Source organism: Balaenoptera acutorostrata, chromosome 19, assembly GCF_949987535.1.
Source record: "Balaenoptera acutorostrata chromosome 19, mBalAcu1.1, whole genome shotgun sequence".
In the NCBI taxonomy this organism is placed as follows: Eukaryota; Metazoa; Chordata; class Mammalia; order Artiodactyla; family Balaenopteridae; genus Balaenoptera; species Balaenoptera acutorostrata.
The window spans coordinates 52,043,389-52,067,843 of record NC_080082.1 but is presented as its reverse complement, the minus strand read 5'-3'; the positions used below and the strand labels follow the sequence as shown (position 1 = coordinate 52,067,843).

Sequence of the window (24,455 nt, the reverse complement as noted above, 5' to 3'; positions counted from 1 at the left end):
ATTAGTTTATAAATAACAGTTGGAATAAGTTAAGTTTACTCATTTGAGTTTTAAAAGTCCTCTTTTCCCTTTTTCTTCTTACAGTTTCGGGTTCTACTAATTGAGCCAAGGCCATAGTCTCAGGCAATGTGGGTTGGGTTTGTATTTCAAAACTCTTTTGCTGATTAACAAGAATTTTTTTTTAATAATAAGAAATAAATGCACTCTCAAACTCCACTACTAAATTTGACTGGAGGGTGTTAGCACTGTAAGAAATAGCAGGCATGAGAAACACAAATTTTAGTAACAGGAATAGCACTATTAAGATTTTTTATAATCAATTTGGGGACATGTAACATTCTTCACATCAGTAAAACCAGCCAAGTTACATTAATATGCTAGGATAAAATACTATTAAGTGTTTTATAGAGTATCTTTCTCCATGATACTCATATTTAGTAGGTGATATTCTACATTTATCAATGAAAAAACAAGGCACTAAGATGTCATGAACACTATGAACACAGTTTCATATTTTAAAAATCTGACAAGAGACCCTATGTTCTAAATTTCAACAAGATACCATCTCCAACTTATGTATACTTACTTTAAGCCTGCTTTCTTCACTCACTAATTCTTCAGCAACTAATCCAGGCCAAAATCATTATGATTCACAATGGTATATTCGTCTTTATATTGCAGAGCCAAATTAATTAACCTGTTGCCTACTGTTAGAATTTTGTTTTTAATTTTTGGTTATCAAAAATATATGTTGAGGGCTTCCCTGGTGGTGCAGTGGTTGAGAATCTGCCTGCCAGTGCAGGGGACACGGGTTCGAGCCCTGGTCTGGGAAGATCCCACATGCCGCGGAGCAACTAGGCCGTGAGCCACAATTACTGAGCCTGCGCGTCTGGAGCCTGTGCTCCGCAACAAGAGAGGCCGCGATAATGAGAGGCCCGCGCACCGCGATGAAGAGTGGTCCCCGCTTCCCACAACTGGAGAAAGCCCTCGTACAGAAATGAAGACCCAACACAGCCATAAATAAATAAATAAATAAACCCAAAGTTAAAAAAAAATAAAAATTAAAAAAAATTAAAAAAAAAATATATATGTTGAATGCTCTTGCATGTTATGAATCTCTGTAGATATTTCCTTAACTTGATTGCTAGAAGTAGAATTTGGGATAAAATAATCAGACCTTTACTAATTAACTACAGCATGCCAGATCCTGCAATCATAGTATTTGAGGTGATACAAAGACTAAAATGACATAGTTTTTACCTTAAACTGCCTTATAATGTAGTAAGATAACCTCCCAACAATATGTATATATTTTGCTAAAATTATATAAATATTAAAAAAATAAAAACTATCACTACTTGACAAAAAAAAAAAAAAAAGAAATTACTACCTACTCCCAGTATCATATTGTTTTTTCCCCTAAATCTCTCAGATTTAGCTCTTCAATTCATATGAATGAAGGGTGGGGAAGGTGTAAAGTAGGCATCATGATTTTTTTCCATACATATATTCAATTCACTCAGCAATACTTATGAAAAACATTCTTTTCCCAATTTATAACAAAGTGTTAACTTTGTCTTACACGTGTGAGCCTGTTTCTGGACTCTACATCTGTTGACCTATTTGTCTACCCTTAACCAAGGCCACATGGATAATTCCAAGGCTATAATGGACAGTGGGAGTTGATGCCTGCTAGTACAAGTCCTTTAGTTTTGTTGTTGTTGCTCTTGTTCCTCCCCTCTTCCTCCTCCTGCTTCTTGAAATTTTTCTTACCTGTTCTTGGTCCTTTGCAATTTCAAGTATATTTTAGAATCAGTTTGTCAGTTACACACAAACACACACACAGAGCCTGATGGTATTTTGGGGGGATAGTGTACAATAAATATACAACTCAGACTGCAGAGAACTGAAATTATTTCAAGAGTCTCCCAATCCACAAACACAGTATATATTCTTTATTTAGGTATTGCTGCATCTCAATACAGTTCATAATTTTCTGTGTAGAAGTTTTGCATGTCTTTTGCTAGATTTATTGCTAGGTATTTGATTTTTTTTAATACTATTGTAAACTATAGTTAAAAATAACATTTAAAAGTGTTTGTTGCTGGTACATATATACAATTTTTAAAATACTGACATTATAGCCAGCAACCTTACTAATTTCATACATTCATTCTAAGCTGCCTGAAATTCTTTTAGATACTCTATGTACACGTAATGACAATTTTATTTTTTCCTTTCCAACCTTTAAGTCTTTTCTACTTGCCCTTTGCACTGGCTAAGCTCGCCAATACAATGTTGAGTAGTAATGGTGACTATGGATATCTTGTCTCACGTCAAATCTCAGGGGGAAAGTTTTCAATACTTCAACATTAAGAAAAATTTTTTGTAGATAAAACCCTTTAAGATATAAGATCCTTTCTACTCTGAGGACATGATCTGAACAATTCTAATCTTTTAAAATGCCTTGAAACTTATGGCTCGACCACATGACCAATTTTTATATTGTTTCATATGCACAAGAAAATATTGTGTATTCAGTCATTATTGGGTATGGTATTCTATATACGTCAAGTTCATTCATCACGTTACTCAGATATTCTCTTTTACTGACTTTTTGTTTATGTGTTCTCTCTGTATTAAGAGAGGTGGATTAAAGTCCTCCACTATAATTGCCAATTTTTCTATTTCTCCTTTGTGTTGTCATTTTTAACTTCATATATTTTAAAGTTAACGTTATTAGGTTTACACAAAATTTTAAATTGTTGCACATTTCTGATGAGCTCACCTTTTTATCCCTCTTTATCTCGAGTTATCCTTATTTTCTTAATCAGCTTTCTTTGGATTAGTGCTTGCATGGCTTGTAGTAAAGGGTTAACACATCAGCCTAGGTTTGCCCAAATCCTGTACATTCTAAGAAAGGACTGACCTTGACAGCTTCTGGGAAATAACCTCTGATCCCTTGGCATATCTTGCCTACAAATAGTTTTTTGTATGCCTGAGGCCTTGCTTTATCAGTTTGACTAGCATTATGAACTTAAATATGCCTCCGCAAAATTCACATATCGAAATCCTAACCCGAATGCGACTGTGTTTGGATACAGGGCTTAAAAGAGGTAATTAAATTAAAATGAGGCCATTTGGGTGGACCCTAATCCAATCTTACTAATGTCCCTATAACAAGATTACGACATACAGAGAGATACCAGAGATGCACACACACAGAGAAAAGGCCATGTGAGTACACAGTGAAAAGGCAGCCATCTGCAAGCCAAGAAGAGAAGCCCTGGGAGAAACCAGACCTGATGACATCTTGATTTTCCAGTTTCCAGAACTATGAAAAAATAAGCTACCCAGTCTGTAAATTTTTGTCGTTGTGTTGTTTTAAAATACACATAACATAAAATTTCCCATCTTAACAATTTTTAAGTATACATTTCAGTGGTATTATATATATTGACATTGTGTGTAGTTATCACCACCACTGAATCCCATCTCTTCATTTTGTAACACTAAAACTCTATACTTATTAATCAGTAATTCCCCACTCTCCCCTCCCCCCAGTCACTGGCAACCATCATTACAACTTCTATAACTTTTGACTAAGTACCTCACATAAGTGGACTCATTCAATATTTGCCTTTTGTGACAATTTATTTCATTTACCAGAATGTCCTCAAGGTTCATCTTTGTTTAGCATATTACTGAATTTCCTCCTTTTTAAAGGCTGAATAACATTCCATTGTATGTATATACCACATTTGTCTTATGGACACCTGGGTTTCCTCCACATTTCAGCTAAGGTGAACAATGCTGCTATGAACATGAGTGTATAACTAGCTCTTAAAGACCCTGACCTCAAGTATATGCAAAAGTGGAATTGCTGGATCATATATAATTCTATTTTTAATCTTTTGAGAAACCTACATACTGTTTCCCACAACGGTTATACCACTTTACATTCCCACCAATAGTGGAGAAGGGTTCCAATTTCTCTACATCCTTTCCAACACTGTTCTTTTCTGTGGGTTTTTTTTTTTCAATAGTAGCCATCTTAATAGATGTGAGGTGGTATCTCATTGTAGTTTTCATTTGCATTTCCTTAATGATTATTGATATTAAGTATATTTTCATGTGTTTATTCCCCATTCATATATCTTCTTTGGAGAAATGTCTGTTCAAGTCCTTTGCCTATTTTTTTAAAAAATTAATTAATTTATTTATTTATTTTTGGCTGTGTTGGGTCTTCATTTCTGTACGAGGGCTTTCTCTAGTTGTGGCAAGCGGGGGCCACTCTTCATCGTGGTGCACGGGCCTCTCACTATCGTGGCCTCTCTTGTTGCGGAGCACACGTTCCAGACGCGCAGGCTCAGTAGTTGTGGCTCACGGGCCTAGTTGCTCCGCGGCATGTGGAATCTTCCCAGACCAGGGCTTGAACCCGTGTCCCCTGAATTGGCAGGCAGATTCTCAACCACTGGACCACCAGGGAAGCCCCCCATTTTTGTTTTTATGTTGTTGTTGTTCAGTTTTAGATATAATTGCTTAACAGACATATGACTTGCAAATATTTTCCCCCATTCTATTTTTTTTTAATAAATTTATTTATTTTATTTATTTATTTTTTTTGAGTCTTTGTTGCTGCACGCAAGCTTTCTCTAGTTGCGGTGAGCGGGAGCTACTCTTTGTTGCGGTGCACGGGCTTCTCATTGCAGTGGCTTCTCTTGCTGCAGAGCATGGGCTCTAGGCGCACAGGCTTCAGTAGTTGTAGCATGCAGGCTCAGTAGTTGTGGCTCACGGGCTCTAGAGCACAGGCTCAGTAGTTGTGGCGCACGGGCTTAGTTGCTCTGCAGCATGTGGGATCTTCCTGGACAAGGGCTCGAACCTGTGTCCCCTGCACTGGCAGGCGGATTCTTAACCACTGTGCCACCAGGGAAGCCCTATTTTCCCCCATTCTGTAGACTGCCTTTTTACTCTGTGGATAGTGTCTTTTTTTTTTTCTTCAGGTGACAATGACCTACACATTCTCATCTAATGAAGATGTGTAGTTATAGAAAAGTAATTTCCAAAAATAATCTATTGAAAATGATATTCCATTAGTTTCAATGATATTACTTGAAGTGGATAGTGTCCTTTGATACAAAAGTATTTTAAATTTTCATCAAGTCCAATTTGTCTTATTTTCTTTTGCTACCTGTGTCTTTGGTGTCATATCCAAGAAAACGCCGGCAAATCCAATGTCATGAAGCTTTTGTCCTGTTTTATTCTGAAAGTTCTACTGTTTTAGGTCTTATGTTTAGGTCCTCAATCTGTTTTGAGAGTTTTTGTACATGGTGTTAGGCAAGGGTCCAGCTTCATTCTTTTGCATGTAGATATCCAGTTTTCCCAGTTCCATTTGTGGAAAAATGGTGCTTTCCTCATTGAATGGTCTTGGCAGCCTTGTCAAAAATCACCTGACCATATACGTAAGGGATTACTTGTGGGCTCTCTATTCTATTCCATTTGTTGATATGTCTGTCTTTATGCAAGTACCACACAGTTTTGATTACTGGTGCTTTGTAATTAGGAAGTGTGAGTCCGCCAGATTTGTTCAAGATTGTTATGGCTATTGGCAGTCCTTTGAGATTCCATATGAATTTTAGGGTGGGTTTTTGTATTTCTGCCAAAAACATCATTGGGATTTTGATAGGAATTGCATTGAATCTGTAGATTGCTTTCATTAGTACTGGCATTTTAATAATATTAAGTCTTTTAATCCATGAACACAGGATGTGTTTCCATTTATTTATGTCTTTTATAGTTTCTTTCAGCAATGTTTTGTAGCTTTCATTGTACAAATCTTTTACTTCCTTGGTTAATTCCACTATTTCATTCTTTTTGATGCTATTGTAAATGGACTTGTTTTTGAAATTTCCTTTTCATATTGTTCATTGTTAGTGTATAGAAACGCAATTGATTTTTACATGTTGACTTTGCATCCTGAAACTTTGCTGAATTCATTTATTAGATCTAACAGCTTTCTTATGGAGTCCTGAGGGTTTTCTACATATAACATCATGTCACCTATGAACAGAGATGATTTTACTTTTTCCTTTCGAATTTGGATGCCTTTATTTTTCTTGCATAATTGATCTGCTGAGAACTTCCAGTACTATGTTGAATAGAAGTGGTAAAAGCAAGCATGCTTGTCTTGTTTCCTGATATTAGATAAAATCTTGATGTTTATCAAGTATTATGTTTGCTGTGGGTCTTTCATATAGCTTTTATTTTGCAGAGATAGTTTCATATATAGCTTTTGTTATGATTGAGATGATTTCCTTCTGTTCCTATTTTGTTGAGTGTTTTTATCATAAAAGTGTGTTGAATTCTGTCAAATGCTTTTTCTGCATTAATTGAGATGATCATGTTTTCTTCCTTCATTTTGTTGATGTGACATGTTACATTGGTGAACTTTCATATGATGAACCATCCTTGCATTTCAGGAATAAATCCCATTTGGTCATTTTGTATAATTCTTTTAATATGCTGCTGAATCGTTTGCTAGTACTCTGTTGAGGATTTTTGAATCAATAATCATAAGAGACAATGTTCTGTAGTTTTCTTTCTTGCAGTGTTTTTGAGTAGCTTTGGCAACAGGGTTGTGCTGGTCTCACACAATCAGTTAGGAAGTATTCCCTCCTCTTCAACTTTTTTGAAAAGTTTGAGAAAGATTAGTATTAGTTCTTGTTTAAATTCACCAGTGAAGCCACCAGATCCAGGACTTTTCTTTGTTGGGAGGTTTTTTATTTTGGCCATGCTGCATGGCTTGCAGGATCTTAGTTCTCCAACCAGGGACTGAACCCAGGCCACGGCAGTGAAAGCCCAGAATCCTAACCACTAGGCCACCAGTGAACTCCCTGTTGGGAGATTTTTTTTGTGACCGAGTCAATTTCCTTACTACTTATAGAGTAGTTACCAGTCTATTCAGGTTTTCTATTTATTCATGTTTAACTCCATGGTTTTACGTTTCTAGGAATTTGTCCATTTCACCTAGGCTATCCAACTTCTGACACACAATTGTTCATAGTACTCTCATAATCCCTTTATTTCTGTATAATTGGTAGTAATGTCTCCCCACTTACACTTTTTTGTGTGTGAATTTATTTTTTAATTTTGTATCACAACTTTTTTAAAATTCAAGTATAGTTAATTTACCCACTTTCACTTTTGATTGTAGTAATTTGAGTCTCCTCCCTTTTTTCTTAGCTCATTTAGCTAAAGGTTTGCCAATTTTGTTGATCTTTTTGAAGAACTTCTGGTTTCAAGATTTTCTCTGTTGTTATTCTGTTCTCTTATTTCATATATCACTGCTCTATTCTTTATTTCTCCTTCTGCTAGCTTTGTGTTGTTTGTTCTTTTTCTAGCTCCTTAAGCTGTAAAGTTAGGTTGTTAATTTGAGACCTCTCTTGTTTTTTAATATAAGCATTTATAGCCAAACATTCCCCTTTAGCACCACTTGTATGCCTTAAATTTAGTTTTCTTTGTCAATCATACTTCAGTAAAGCTGGTGGGAAAAAAAGATGGGCCTTGTTGGGGCTGCATACTTCTTTACCAAAAAATACAGAACCCTCTCAGCCTCTGCTGGGCTTACTGCCATGAATAGCTATCTCTGTGTCAGACTCAATGCGTACTCCTTTGTTCTGCTTAATCACGGGTATTAGTGGTACTCAGGCACGCCCCCAGTTTTCTGGATGTCACACCCCACAGAGAAGGAGTTTGTGCCCTGCCACTGCAGAACAAAGTGGGCTGTGTGCAGCTATATTGCCATTGTCAGATGTGGAGTTGATCGACTGGCTATGGGTTACTGACACATTGCAAGGAACTAGATCTTGTGCATTCTATCTCCTCTCTTGCCATAAGTAAACACTGTTCTACTTGGTCCTGGGGTGTATTTTTACTATTCTCCACGACCTCAAATCATGCACTGGTCTTTTTCTTGGTGGCACTTATCTGCCTTGCAACCTTGGCCAAAGAGCCTGGGCACTCAGTGAATAGTGAAAAAGGGGGAATGCCATAAAAGACTTTCTAATATAAAGTACAGTATAAATTCTCTGAAGGTGAACAGTATTTGGATCATAACTGAAAAACTTAAAACACTGTTTAAATTTCAAGGTGTTCCTGCCAGCCTAAATTATCTGATGCTTTATAAGAACTGAACCATGTAAAATCCTTCTCATATTCTCTTCATTTAAATTGTTTCTCAAGTGGTATAATTCCATTGTCTACTATACATATATCCCATAAAGTCTCTCTCCAGTATGAATTCTGTGATGTACCTTAAGCATTGAACTAAGTCTAAAGGACTTCCCGCATTTGTGGCATTCAAAGGGTTTTTCACCAGTATGAATACTCTGATGTACTTTAAGGCTTGAACTGAGCCTAAAGGACTTCCCGCATTTGTTACACTCAAAAGGTTTCTCACCACTGTGAATACTCTGATGTCGAGTAAGGCGTCCATACACACTAAACGCCTTCCCACATGCCTTACATTCATAGGGTTTCTCACCAGTATGAAATCTGTGGTGTATAGTAAGTTGATGGCTACTCCTAAAAGTCTTTCCACACTCCTTACATTCATAGGGTTTCTCACCAGTATGAATTCTCTCATGTCTAACAAGATGTGAAGCATGACTAAAAGCCTTCCCACAATCTTTACATTCATAGGGTTTTTCACCAGTATGAATCCTGTCATGTTGTATAAGGTTTGAGGCTTGACTAAAGGCCTTCTCACATTCCTTACATTCATAGGGTTTCTCACCAGTATGAATTCTCTGATGTATTCTAAGTGTTCCAACGTCACTAAAGGCCTTCCCACATTCCTTACATCCATAGGATTTCTCACCAGTATGAACTCTTCCATGTTGAGCAAGGTTTGAGGCACGACTAAAGGCCTTCCCACATTCTTCACATTCATAGGGTTTCTCACCAGTATGAATTCTCTTATGTACTTTAAAGTCTGTAAGACGACTAAAGGCCTTGCCACATTCCCTACATTCATACGGTTTCTCACCAGTATGAATTATTTGATGTACTCTTAGGTCTGTATGACGACTAAAGGCCTTCCCACATTCCTTACATTCATATGGTTTCTCTCCATTATCAATTCTGTGATGTAGAGTAAGAGATGAACGTTTTCTATAAATGTATGTTTTTCCATTGCTGATTATTTCATATCTTGAGTCCAAATCTAAAACAAATAAGAAAAAAGAAGTTTCTTTGACCACAAAACATTTTATAGAATTAAGAGAAAATTGAAAATTTCACCCATTAGAGATGGTTTAAAGAACTCTAAAATACAGTTATAAAACTTCAAAACTTAAAAGGAGGGCTCAGAAAAAGTAAGTTTATGCAGTAGAGCACTGGTAAACAAAGACACGCACTGAACACATCCAGCCCTGATTTGTAGTGTTTGCCAATGTCTATGGTGTAAATACTCCCACCACAGGCAATTCCAAGCTATCAGTGTAATGTAATTGAACCTGGACTTAGGATGATAAGTAAAATCTTGTCCCTAGAGAGCCAGTATCAGCCAGCTCTAAATACCACTTCCATCTAAAATATATATACATAAATAAAATTTAAAAAAGCAATTATACCTGATCATTCTTCAATTACAATTCCCCTAAAAATACACATTTCTGCCACTGTGACTCTTTCTCTCCTGTGCATAGCCACGTGTGCTTTTATTTGTTCTTCATAACACATTAAGATATTGAGAGTCTTTACTTAGTTATTCCTCCCCTGACACTTTATTATTTATCCTTACATATGTTCAACCTGTTTCATTCCTTCATATCTTTTCTCAGGTCCTCTCTAGCTTTCCCTTTTAACCAAGGCCAACCATTCTGGTCATCCCCAGAAAAGTATGTCCATCAATTCTCTGACATATACCAGGTATACCAGTTGTATGGTATTTTGAACATTTAGGGACTTTGGGCAAAAGAGGGCACTTGAATTATATAGAAGAGTCTAGAAGAATGCGAAGAATTATATTAAAAAGAATTGGCAGTTGTGGGCTGAATGATAAAAATCTGTATGAAGTATCTTGAGCAAAATCCAAAGCGTTTAATGAGGGAGCTATAAGTTGAGGGCAAAAAACATCTTCTTGTACCTAGAGTATGGTATGTGTACAAAAAGTTGAAATAATATTAACAACACTCTTCAAAATTGAGTAACAATAGAAATTAATAAATATTAGAAAACCAAAAGCCCTTTCATCTGGAAATGGAAATGCCTTCTCCAAAAATGCTAGATCACTATGGAAAGAAAAAACTGAAATAAAAGAGTTCTAGTAAATGGACTACACAGAAAATAAGCACAAATCTGAACCTTGGGCATTCAATTTCACCACGCAGAGAACTCAAAACTTAAAATAATTATCTCTATAAAAAAAGGTGAGTTGAGAATCAAAGCCTAACATGTAGAAAATAAACAACAAAATAGAGGGAGGCATAAAGATAAAGATAAAAGCAGAACATACTGAGTTAGAAAACAGTAACATTAACAAATAAAGAGCTGGTACTTTAAAAAAATCATTATAAGAAATATTAGATAAACCAATTAAAGACAGCTAAATAAAAATAAGAAAAGAGGAAAACAAGAACCACAGAGGGGGACTTCCCTGGTGGTCCAGTGGTTAAGAATCTGCCTTCCAATGCAGGGGATGAGGGTTCAAGCCCTTGTCGGGGAACTGAGATCCCATGTGCTGCGGGGCAACTAAGCCCACGCGCTGCAACTACTGAGCCCACGTGCCACAACTAGAGAGACCGTGTGCTCCAACTACGGAGCCCATGCGCTGTGGAGCCCATGCACCACAGCTACAGAGCCCACGCACTCTTGAGTCCATGTGCCACAACTACTGAGCCCATGCACTCTGGAGCCTGCACACCACAACTAGAGAGAACCCTGCATGCCTCAACAAAGAACCTGTGCACTGCAACAGAAGATCCTACATGCCACAACTAAGACCCAACACAGCCAAAAATAAATAAATAATTAATCTTAAAAAAAAAAAACCACAGAGGAATTTATTTAAATTACAAGGGTACTATGTGAATACTTTTGAAAGTATGGATAACTTTCTAGGAAAATTTATTAAAATTGAACACAGAAAAGAAAGCCTAAACCAACCAGATGCTACAGAATAAACAGAAAAAAAGCTGCCAGGAAAAAATTAAGAAGTGTCATAAGCATATTTCAACACCTATATTGTAATTTCTCAATATCTAGATCTAAAATATGGATACAGCATAATTGGATAAAGGGAAAATTTAGGAAGCCAGCAGGCATAACCCTAGAAATCTTATGCCAAAAAGAGAGGAAGAGTTGAAAGGCTTGGAGAGTTTTGATTGGCCAAAACTAAAAAGACAGTAGCATAAAAATGATTGTGACAGATAATAAACCATGCAATAAAAAGCAATGAATCAGCAATGATACAAGAGAAAAAAATTATTTCTCATCATTAAATAACTCCTTAATTGAAGAAGTTCTAGTTCCAGTATGGCAGCATGAAGTTCCTACAGCCTGCCCCCTCTCTGATTTCAACTATTAACACTTGACAAAATACAAATATTAACTACATAAGGGCTGTAAATAAAAGCAGGAGGGCTTTGGAAAGGAGTCAGACTTTACAAAGCAACCCAGACTGAGCTGAGTTTCTTGCTTAACTCACTCTCATGTCCTTGCTTCAAGGGCAGGTCCCAGTTATTGTGGGGTAAGCGTGGGCTACAAAAATTCCAACAGAAACTCCACAATGTTTCTGGCTATAAGAACAATGAGAGGGAGCACTGCCAAACTGGAAAGCAAGCGGGGAATGCTGGGACAAAAACAGCCAGAGATTTCCTAATTTGGTATTTGGGTATAGATCAGTACAACATTCAGTCTTACCAACAACAGCACATGCATGAGAAGGATATAAATCAGTGCGGCAACACTATACATAGTAAACAATCTGAAAACCTTCCCACAAAGAAAATTCCAAGCACAGGCAGTTTCACTGGTGAATTATTTCAAATACTTAGTGAAGAAGTACTACCAGTTCTAAACAAACTATTCCAGAAAATTGAGGAGTGAATCAGTCTATGCAGCTAGTTACTCTGATACCAAACAGGAGAAAAACAGTATAAGAAGTGAAAATTACACACTATAAAACCTTGTAAACATATATGCAAAATACTAAACACTATCTTAACTAACAGAATCCATCAATACATAAAAAAGGTAATACGTAATGCCTGTCTTAGTCCTTTTGGGCTACTATAACAAAAAATAAAGACTGGGTAGCTTATAAACAACAGAAATTTATTTCTCACAGTTCCAGAGGCTGAGAAGTCTAAGATCAAGGGACCAGTATGGTCATATTCTGGTGAAGGCCTTCTTCCTGGTTCATAGCCAGTGCCTTCTCAATGCATCCTCATATGGTGTAAGGGGTGAGGAATCTCTGTGGTAACTCTTAATAAGAACACTAATTCCACTCATGAGTGCTCCACCTTCATGAGCTAAGCATCTCCCAAAGGCTTTCCCTCCTAATGCCATCATCTTTGAGGGTTCGGATTTCAGTATAATACTGGGGGGTAGAAACATTCAGACCGTAGCAATGATCAATCCCAGGAATACAAGATTGGTTTAATATTTGAAAATTTCATCAATATAATTCACTATATTAACAAAATAAAATTTTAAAAACCCATATGGATATCTAAAAATTTTTTTTAAAAAAGCATTTAATAAAAGCCACATCCATCCCTCATAAAAAGAACTTATCCTAATAAAGATCATCTGCAAAAAAACCCACAGCTAACACCATATCCAATGGTGAGAGAATTATGCCTACCACATACGATCAGAACAATAAAAAGTTATGCCCTCACCACTTCTACTCAACATTGGACTAGAGGTTCCAGGCAGTGCAATAAATCAAAAAATAAGTAAAGGCATGCAGGAGAAAAATTAAGATACAAAAATGTCCTTAATCATAGATTACTTAATCATATGTGTAGAAAGTCAAATGTAAACTATAAAACAGCTACTAGAAAATAATAATTGAGTTTAGCAAGGCTGAAGTATATACAACCAATATGTAAATATGAGCGAACACTCAGGGATTCAGTTTTTAAAAATACAATTTAAAGTAGTATCAAAAATAGGACATAAAAAAAAAATAGGACATAGTGAGGGATATATCTCACAAAAGATATGTAAGACCTGTACACTATAAACTATAAAACACTGCTGAGAAAAGTTAAAGATATAAATAAACGGAGAGACATATCATGTTTATGGAATGTAAAACTTGATACTGTTAAGATGTCAATAATTATTGCTGAATTGATTTATAGATTCAATGTAATTCCAGTAAAAATCCCAGCAGACTTTTTTGTGGTCTATGATGAAATTGACAAGCTGATCCTAAAATTTATAGGGAAATGCAAAGGACCTAGAATAGTCAAAACAACTTTGAAAAGACCACAGTACGAGGACTAAATAACACTACTTAATTATAAGACTTATGAAGATACACTAATCAGCAAGTTGATGTGTCAAGACACGTCAATTAATGGAACAGATGATCAGAAATAGATCTATACATATATGAAATACTTACTTTCATCATTTCAAAGGCAATAGAGTGAAGAAAGAAGTCTTTTCAAGAAATGATGCAGGAACAATTGGGATATCCATATGCCAAAAAAGAATCCATACTTTGATAAACAAAAATGAACTAAAAAATGGATCACAGACCTGAATGTAAAACATAAAACTGTAAAACTTTTGGAAGAAAACCGGAAAAAATGTGTGACCTTGGACTAGACAAAGAATTCTTAGATACAACACCAAAAACCAAGATTCATAAAGAATAAATGGCTAAAGTTGATTTTGTCAAAGTTCAAAACTTCTGTTCTCCGAAGCACACTGCTACAAGAATGAAAGGAAAAATCACAGTAAACAAGAGAATATTCAAAAAGGATATCTTTTAATGTAGAATATGAAAAATAACTTACAAGTTCAATAAGAAAACAACCTAATAAAACAGACAAAAGATTTTAAAAGATACTGCACTAAAGAAGACAGCAAATAAGATACCAACATCATTAGTTATTATGGAGAAACAGATTAAAACCACAACAAAATGCCACTATATACTTACTTGAAAGGCCAGAATTAAAAAGATTGACCATACCAATTGTTCATAAGATATGGAGGATCCAGACCTCTCTTACAGCTGGTGGAAATGTGAAATGGTATAGAAACACTGTAAAATAGTTTCTTACAAATTTAAATTTATAATCTTATTTATCTAAATCTAAATTTAAAATCTTACAAATTTAACCATACAATCCAGGCATTCAACTGCTCGGTATTTGGCCAAAAGAAATGAAAGCATATATTCATTCAAAGACTTATAAACAAATGTCTACAGCATCTTAATTTGTTATTGCTAAAAACCAAAAATGTCCATCAGCAGATAATGAGTAAACAAATTGTGGTATAACCAAATACTGGTATAGTACTGAGTAAAATACACATAACAACATGGATGAACTTCAACCTAATTATGCTGACTGAAGGAAGATGAAAAACTTCACACTATCATTCTGTTTGTATAAAACTACAGAAAATGCAATCAACTCTATTGTGACAGAAAGTAGAAAGTAGATCATTGCATACCTAAGGAAGTTGGAGGAAGACAGAGGAGGAAGATTACGAAGGGACAAGAAATGCAAAGTTTTGAAAAAAAATCATTTTAATAGATTCAGATAAAGCATTTGACAAAATTGAACACCCATTCATAGTTAAAAAAAAAAAATCAGCAAACCAGGAACAAAAGAAAACTATCAACAATTCAACAAAGGTCACAAATGAAAAAACCTACCACAAGACTTTCTTTTTTTTTTTAAGACTTTCACTTTCTATGCCAACATGAAAAACACAGTAGAGACCAGAAACAGACACAGATACATACAGTGATTTCACTTCTGACAAAGGTGCCAAAGCAATCCAACAGGGAAAGGAGATTCTTTTTTTTTAAAATGGTGCTGGAATAACTGGGTATCCATATGGAAAACATGAGTCCTGAACCCTACTCACACAGTAATAAAAAATTAACTCAAAATGGATATATAATAGAACTAAACATAAAAGCAAAAATTATAAAAGGTCAAGAAAAAGCAGGGAAAAAACTTTGCCACCCTGGGGTAGGCAAAGATTTCTTGGATAGTATACCCCAAAAAAAATCATTAAAGAGAAATTTGATAAATTGGAATTCATAACAATTTAAAAACTCCTTGTAAGATATTGTTAATAAAATTAATAGGTAAGTCACATTGTGGGAAAAAGTTTTTAATGTTCCAAAAGGACTTCCTTTTGTTCCAAAATAAAGAACAGTTACCCCTCAAATATAAGAAAATAATGATTTCAAATGGCTAAAGATTTGGATAAACACTCCAAAAAATATGAATGATCAGTAAATAAAAGAAACTCAAGATCATTAGTCATCATGGAAATGCAAAAAGATACCACTACATACCAACTATAATGTCTAGAATTTAAAGGACTGACAATAACAAGTGTTGGAAAGGAAATGGAGTAAGTGGAATGGAGCAGTGCAAAATTTCTAAAATTGTTAAACATGCAGTTACTATTCAACAATTCCACTCTTAGGTATTCACCCTATAAAAATACATGTACACAAATATTCATAACAGTTCTACTCATAACTAGTTCCAAACCGGAAAAAACACAAAAGTCCATCAGCAGGTGAACAGAAACATAAATTGTGGTCTATCCATACAACAGAATACTACTTAACAAAAAAATGAACAAAGTAGTGATACACGCAACAATATAGACATACCTCAAAGTCATTATACTGACCAATGGGAGCAAAACATAACAGAATATATAATGTATGATTCCATATTTATAAAATTATTTTAAAAGGCTAATCTAATGTACATTGACAGAAAGTTGAGCAGTGGTAGTTTGAATGGGAGTGGGCATGGGGCGTGGAAATTAATTGGGAAGGGAAACAATGGAAACCTTTCATGTACTGTAAATGTTGTGTATCTTGATTATAGTGGGAAATCTGGGTTGTTTACACTTTTTGACCATTAATACACAATGCTGCTATGAGCAACCATGTACAAGCTTTTGTGAGATGTACATTTCCAATTTTCTAGAGTATGTAGCTAGCTATGAAGGAAAGAGATGAGAAGAAAAGCATGGCCTTCATTAGCTTGCAAAACAAGTAAGTCACATGGCATGCCAGAAGATGGAAATTGCTAAAGAAGAAAATGAAATTAGAAAGAAGACTCAGGATGGCTAGGATCAGGGGAACGGCTCACTGCAAAACCCCACTAAAAGCATGATATTTGGGCAAAGATCTAAAGACTATAAGGGAGTGCACCCTATTGACCGGATGGTAACTCCAAGTTTAACATTTTAAGAAAGTGACCAGCTGCTTCCCCATGTGGCTGGACCTTTATTTTAACCTATTTGTGTTTCTGACTCTAAAATGTATTTCTTACAGTTGGATCATGTTTTTTATTTTTAATCCATTCTGCCTACGTTGGTCATTTAAATGGAGTGTACACTCAATTTACCTTTAATATAATTACTGATAGAATTTATGGTTAAAATTTGTTACATATTTTCTATGTGTCTTAGGCCTTTCTTCCCCTTCTGTCTCTTAATTATTACCTTCTTTTGTGTTAAATAGATATGTTCTAGGATGCCATTTGATTTCCTTTATTGTTTCTTTTGGTATATATTTTTTAGTTATTTTCTTAATGGTTTTCCTGGGAATTACAATTAACATCTTAATCTGTAACAATTTAAATCTGATCAATACCATCTTAATTATAATATTATAAAAAACTATGCTCCTGAATAGTTCCATTCATTCCCTAAGCCATGATAATTTAAATGCTTAAAAAAAATAAACAGAAGGGGGAGCTCTTAAAATCACAAATTTAGAAAAGGCATCCAGAATCTTGACTCCTTTCTCAAAATTGAGGAAAACTAATCTCATATATAAATGACCCCCCGCCCCCGCAAAAAGGCCCAAGGTCAACTTCTATACAAGAAATTATATGACTAAAGTTAATGACAGTTATAGAGACAATATATATACATCTAAAGCAAATGCCCTGAAAACAGGGAAAAAACTATACCATACTATTCAATAACATGCTAAAAGACAAGAAAAAACTTTTAGATATGAAAAATCATAAATGAGAATTAGAAAAACTCAGAATTGGGTGATAGAGCTCACAAGTAAATTTCAAATAAATGAAAAATAATGAAAGAATACCAACCTAGAAAGAATATGAGAATAAATCCAACAGATCAATGTTAACACAAATAAGAATAAAGAAATATTTGAAAAGGATATGAAAATGAATTATAATTTAACCTATAGTTGTTTTATCTAGGCTTCTGTGTAAGTGTTATGATTAAAGAAAAGGTGAAAATCATATTTAAAAAACAAAGACAAAAAACCTGAATCAGATTAGGGATCCTAACTCCTCTTAGAAAACAATTCTACTAATTCTTCATAAGGATCCACAAAATCTAATAGGATTTTTCCTTCCTAACATACTAGCTTCATGTCCTGTTAGTCACCATTCACTAACTGATCTAGATGCTACTCCTCAAACACGCAAATCTCATCCCCCTTGAGGGCCTTTGCATGTGTCGTTCACTCTCCTTAGATGCGCTCTCGTACAGTCAAAAAGCCTGTGACCTTACTTCATGTCTCTGCACAAATGTTAGAAAAGGGTTCTTGATGATGCTACCTTACCTAAATTTGCTGTGTTCTTTGTTAGTGTCCTTCATAACATATTTCACTACCTTATATTATTTATCTATTTATTTCATGTTAATTTCTCCCTTAACATGGTATAATCTCCATTACTGCAAGAACATTATCTGCCCTATTCAGTATTACTGGGTTGATTGTGCCAAGCACAGTGCCAGCTCAGACTATTCAAATATTTTCCAGATATAGGAATGAATGTATTCTTAGACAAGAGTCACATTGAAGAAGAGGATCTGGAAAGGATCTGGTCCAAAATACAGGTAAATGGCTACACCGTGGAAGGAAAGTGAGTAGCATGAAATTGGGAGGGGAATATGAGAAAAATAACATGGTGAATGACTAATGAGGTTAAGATGAAGTTGAGATACTTCCTCTTCACATTACAAGACTTTCCTTCACTGAGAAGGGAGATTTCCAACTAATGTTTCAAGGATGTGTTTACCAAGTGTATTTACCACCTGGGCTATCACTTACACAAATGACTTCTGCCTGACCTGCTCTTACTTACCTGTACACCAACTTCTTGTTTCTTCTCTCACAACCATCCAGGGTTCTTTTCCTTGCTCCAGTAAGGTAATTACATTTGGCTTAGAAATGGAATGGCCTGCTTTAAAGAAAAAAGAATGCCACAGGTTGGAGAAATAAATTGTAACTAGTCAAGGTAAAAATTATAATTATGATAATAAAAGATCATAATCATATTGACTATTTTAGAGAAGAATGAGAAAATTAAAGAATAAGAGGTCAGTTAGGTAAGGTAAAGTTTTTGTTTTGCTGTATTTAAAATTCAAACTCATATGTCCTCTAACTCTAGAGAGCAAACATAATGTGGTTAAAAACATATTCTGAAGCCTGGGATCAATTCCTGCCTTTGCTACCTTCCAGCTGGGTATAACCTCGAATAATTCACTTCAACCCACTATACCTCAGTATTCTCATTTATAAAATGGGGATAATAATAGTACTGTTGGGGGAATTAAATCAGTTAATACTCTCAGTTATTTTAATCAGCTAAATCACATAATGCTCTTAGAATAATGACTACTACACAGTAATCAAAATGTTAGCTATTAACATTATTCTTATGCTCTAATGTCACTAGAGGATACAAGAAAAGAGAGCTATAAGATATTCATTCCATTTTGAATGTAATTTTCATGGATTACAACTTTCAACCACAAATCAGATGAACTCTGTTGTAAGAAATAAACTGCTTTTGGTACAGTTTTAAATAAATTCCAATTATGCAATCCATCACCATATAAATTGTAGAGGCTCTTTTGATACTGAGAGCAATTCAGGACCCTCTGTCAAGCTGATATCCCTGAAACTGTTTCAGATCTTAAAATGGAGTATTAGAGCAATCTGGCGCACAAATGAATAAAAAACTTGCATCCTTTGACCATGGTTATACAGTATATGCCACAAATATCTAATTTAGCTGCTTGGTCATTATGGAAGAGATGCAAATATAAAAAAAGAACACATGGAGATACGAATATGATTGAAGGATAGGGAAGATGAAGGTGTTTAATGGAGCTGCCATTTCTAACCTGACAAAGCTCAGACCACTTTTTTGGTTAGAGGAAAAACAAATTTAACTAGTTTCTTGAAAGGCAGCTCTGAAAATTACAGTAGAAAAAATACACAGCCTATAGAGCAGATTCTAAATTAATCTAAATTATTTGAAGCAGATGAACATACCCAGTGAGACCAAGTTACCATAGTTCTCCATCATCACATCCCGGTACAAAGTCTTCTGAATGAGGTCAAGACATTCCCACTCCTGCTGAGAGAAGCCTATGGCCACATCACTGAATGTCAGTGATCCCTGAAACAGTAAACACCATGTATCACTGGGCAAATTAAAGAAAATACTTTGAAAGCAGAAGCAGAGGAGTTGATGGACTTCTCCGCAGGAAAAGAGAAAATGAAAGCATGTAGGCTGGCAATCTATGATGTGGAAGGAAACTTAAGCACAAGGTATACATATTTTTTAAGAAGCCTGCCAACACAGGTCAAATGTCTTCCGTATTCTGGGATACTTCTAAATACCTGAACCATTTGGAAATGGACAAAATAATGTTTCCCTCCTAAATTAAAAAGCGTATACAAGAATAATGTCCAAATGGTATCTGCCTCAAAAATTCTCAATAAATAAATATTTCTCCAAATTTTAAAAACTGGGTTGCATAAAATTAATACGATTTTCTTCAAGTATCAAGTACTATTATGTTAGATCTTGCCATAAGCATTTTTGCTTGATTCAATAAATCCATTTATTATTTTGGCATATGACATTGTATTTTATAAATAAATCAGATTTAATAATTTATACAATTAGATGCACAACATTTGGAAGGTTTTCCACAACTGTAAGGTTCTATTTTCACCAACTACATATAATGATATGCATTTTTGTTGCCATCTACCATCTCTCACTGAACACTTTCCTTATTCTGAGTGTAGTAGGTAACCTCATTGATTACCAATGATCTCCATTTCCTGGTATTTATGTCCTGATGTAATCCTCTCCCTTTGAATGTGGTCTGAACCCAGTGAGAGAGAATTATTTCTAACAAATAGAATATAGAAAAGTGATGGAATGTCACGTCCAACATTAGCTTATAAAAAACTGATTTCCACATTGCTTATTCTCTCTTGCTGTCTCACTTGGTCACTCTGATGAAGCCAGCTACCACGTGTGAGCTGCCCTAAGGAGAGCCCCACATAATAAAGCCCTTTTGGAGGAAGACGCAGTCGCCGCTGCAGCGGAGCCTCGGGCCGCCCGCTCCTGCTCCTGACTCACTGCAGTTCGCTCTCGCAGAGGAACACGTTGTTTAGGAAGCCGCGCCGCAGCTATGGCTTTTAAAGATACCGGAAAGACTCCCATGGAGCCCGAGGTGGCGATTCACCAGATTAGAATCACCCTCAACAGCCGCAACGTGAAATCTTTGAAGAAGGTATGTGCTGATCTGATCAGAGACGCGAAGGAAAAGAATCTCAAAGTGAAAGGACCGGTTCGGATGCCTACCAAGACTGAGAATAACTACAAGGAAAACTCCTTGTGGTGAAGGTTCTAAGACTTGGGATCGTTTCCAGATGAGGATCCATAAGCGACTCACTGACCTGCACAGTCCTTCTGAGATTGTCAAGCAGATCACTTCCATCAGTATTGAGCCAGGAGTCGAGGCTGAAGTCACCACTGCAGATGCTTAAATCAACGTTTTTAATAAATTGATAATCAGTTGTTAAATATTGTTGACTTTTATTCACAATACGGACAGGTCTTAGGAATAGAGTTGTGCTATGGAATCCATTCCACCTTTTAAGTAGAATAATTAAAATTAGATGGGTAGCCTATGTTTTACTCTTTTTCATTATATGTTCCAGGGGCCACTAAATTAGTTTACACTTGATATTATTTGAAAACTGAATTGTATTAGCTAAATAACATGTGAGACCTTGTGTTGATGATGAATATATACAGTTCTGGCTGCCTATTGGAGCTTTTCCAGAGAACATGTGTCTGGGTTCTACTCTGGAAAATCCGATTTAATTGATATGGGGTACTATCAAAAGTTTCTGGGGTGATTCTAATGTGTACAGCCATGGTTAAGAACCTAATGTACTAGAGGGCAAGTAACTCAGGGAAAATAGATCTTAAATTTCAGCCCTGGCTCTGCCAGTTTGTCATAACTCCTTTTAAACTTGGCAAATTTCAAAATGTTTTTGAAACTTTGTTAATAAATTTTATAGACCAAAAAAATGAAACAAAACAAACAATAAAAACAATAAACCAAGAGCAGTCGCCAGCCAACAGCTACTGAGGCAGTGAGGCCCTCAATCCAACAGCCATGAAGAACTGGATCAAGTCAACAACCACTTCAATGAGTTCGGATGCAGATCCACTCAAAGATGAGCTTTAAAATGACTGCAATCCTGACCAACACATTATAACCCTGTAAGAGACCCAGAGCAGGAGAGCCAAGCTAAGCAACATCCAGATACCTAACTCACTGAAACTGTGAGATAAATGTTTACTGCTTTAAGATGCTATGTTTCAGAGTAACTACTTAAGCACTAAAAGATAATTCATTGATTTAAATGATACTGAAGAAGGCTGGTCAATTATACAGATGTTACACAAACTTAGCATGTCTCATTCAACAACAAAATAGCCTTAGTATTTATGTCTCATGGCTTTCCTACCAAATCTATGACCTCCACGTTCAAAGCCCCAATCATATACTCATCCATACAAAGCAGGAATTTCATACCATATTAAGATTCAGGTCATTCAATGATAAATTCCACCTCATCTACCTGGAAATCTCGGATCTGTGGAAAACTTCAAAGTCTTACCATGGATAGTTAAACAGAACCATTGTCTCCATCTCCAAACTACAGATCTGACCTGCATAGCATAAATTTCTACTTCAAAGAACTTAACCCCACTATTCCATCACTGCCCTTAATTGAAGAATGGGCACTAAAAATATATTGAAAATTTTGGACAATAATTACATGAACACTAGTTAGTTTTGAATAGGCCAAACAGAGACAGTGCCAGGTAATTTGGCCACATATTTCTCTGGAACAACAGCTAGGAAACAGGTTATTTGAGGGAACTTTCTGTTAGGAAACATCAGGAAAATTAATGAAAATACTTACATGACCAAAAAAAAATATACACATATTTCAACAAGGAGAGAAACATCAACTTACATGGGCCATGGTTTTAGACCTGCAAGAGCTGATCAGTCCTCTGGGCTCCTTTACCATAAAAGCAGAGTCCAGAAAACCCAGACCTGGGAGAAGAGAAAGACCTTGAGACCAGTTGTACTTTAGTGTTTCCTCACTGGGCTTAAGTTAATGTTACCATTTATGCTCTTCCATTCCAGATTCCAAATTACTTCGTATCACACACAACTTGGGTAAGTTAGGATTCTGGACAAATCCATTTCCTCACTCAATTCCTAGGGGTCTCAGCTGCAGAGTCATTTCTGCATTGAAACCAGACCCAGATACTTCAGCAGAAAATTTTCTGGCCAATGTACCATTGTTATCAGGTTGACGTGAACCTAAGACTGGGCAGCTCTGTCTTGCTCTGAGCAGATATTCCTCTTTCCATTCCCAACTTCAAGAGAGAAAAGAGGCCACATAATCCAAATCAGAACCTCTTTCATGGCCCTGAAAGTGGGTGCAGCTGATCAAAATATTAAGAGATGGACAAGGAATGTTCAGCATTCTGAGTCCAGCAAAGCTTATTAGTTAAATATATGACAGACCAATATTATACTAGAATATACAAATAGTCATTAAAAGTTAAATTGGGAAGAATATTTAAGGACATGGAAAATGTTCCATATATAATGTCAATAGAAAAGTAAGGTTGACTAATATATTTCTATTTATAAAATATAAGAGCATATTAATCAATACAGAGAAAAGAATGACAATCATAAAACAGAAAATAGAAAAGTCTGGAAATTTATATGGCCATATATTAACAGCTATTATATTTTTGGTTATGTTTTTATTGTTTTGTTTTTTAGGGGGTGGTTTTAGAAATGAATCACTGGGTATTCAGTTGTTTTCAGTTCATACATGAAACAATCAAATAAAACTAGTGAAGACAAATTATTACCTTTGCCATGATCAGAATTTGACATTGGCAATCCCTATCTTTTTGCTTAGGTCTTGAGTTTTTTTTTTTTTTTTTAAGGTTACTTCATAATCATTATAACAATTGACATAGGAACTTGAAATTTTTCTTTTTTAATTTATTTGTTGCTGCACACGGGCTTTCTCTAGTTGCGGCGAGCGGGGGCTACTTTTCGTTGCAGTGCACAGGCTTCTCATTGCAGTGGCTTCTCTTGTTGCAGTGCACAGGCTCTAGAGGGCAGGCTCAGTAGCTGTGACGCATGGGCTTAGTTGCTCCGCAGCATGTGGGATCTTCCCCAACCAGGGCTCGAACCCGTGTCCCCTGCATTGGCAGGCGGATTCTTAACCACTGTGCCACCAGGGAAGTCCAAAATATGTTTTTTTTTAATTTGTTAAGGCGAAGACGTCCACAAAGTTCTTTGTTCTTTAAATTCAGATCATTGGGACGTCTCTGGCAGTCCAGTGGTTAAGACTTCACCTTCCAGGGACTTCCCTGGTGGCACAGTGGATAAGACTCCATGCTCCCAATGCAGGGGGCCCACGTTCTATCCCTGGTCAGGGAACTAGATCCCACATGCATGCCGCAACTAAGAGTTCACATGCCACAATTAAGGAGCCTGCAAGCCGCAACTAAGGAGCTGGTGAGCCGCAGCTAAGGAGCCCTCCTGCCACAAGTAAGACCAGTGTAACCAAATAAATAAATAAATATTAAAAAAAAAAAAAAGACTTCGCCTGCCAATGCAGGGGGTGCGGGTTCGATCCCTGGTTGGGGAGCTAAGATCCCACATGCCTTGGGGCCAAAAAACCAAGAAGCAATATTGTAACAAACTCAATAAAGACTTTAAAAATGGTCCACATCACAAAACTTTTTAAAAATTTTTTTAAATAAATAAATTCAGATCATTTTACTATATGGCTTATATTTTGTTTCCTT

The 24,455-nt window shown here is 35.8% G+C and overlaps 1 protein-coding gene and 1 pseudogene across 1 annotated transcript in view; one reads left to right on the top strand and one right to left on the bottom strand.

Moving 5' to 3' along the window:
* Positions 1-9,640, bottom strand: part of LOC130705685 (zinc finger protein 607-like) — a 34,183-nt gene extending 24,543 nt beyond the window's left edge. The window contains exons 1-2 of the mRNA XM_057533713.1: positions 9,633-9,640; positions 8,327-9,141 (exon numbers count right to left, since the gene is read on the bottom strand). Coding sequence (XP_057389696.1) covers positions 8,327-9,141; positions 9,633-9,640 — 823 coding nt within the window. The remainder of the gene's footprint in view (positions 1-8,326; positions 9,142-9,632) is intronic.
* An 11,075-nt stretch (positions 9,641-20,715) lies between these two features.
* On the top strand, positions 20,716-21,073 carry LOC103000184 (40S ribosomal protein S20-like; annotated as a pseudogene).
* The last annotated feature ends 3,382 nt before the right edge of the window (positions 21,074-24,455 follow it).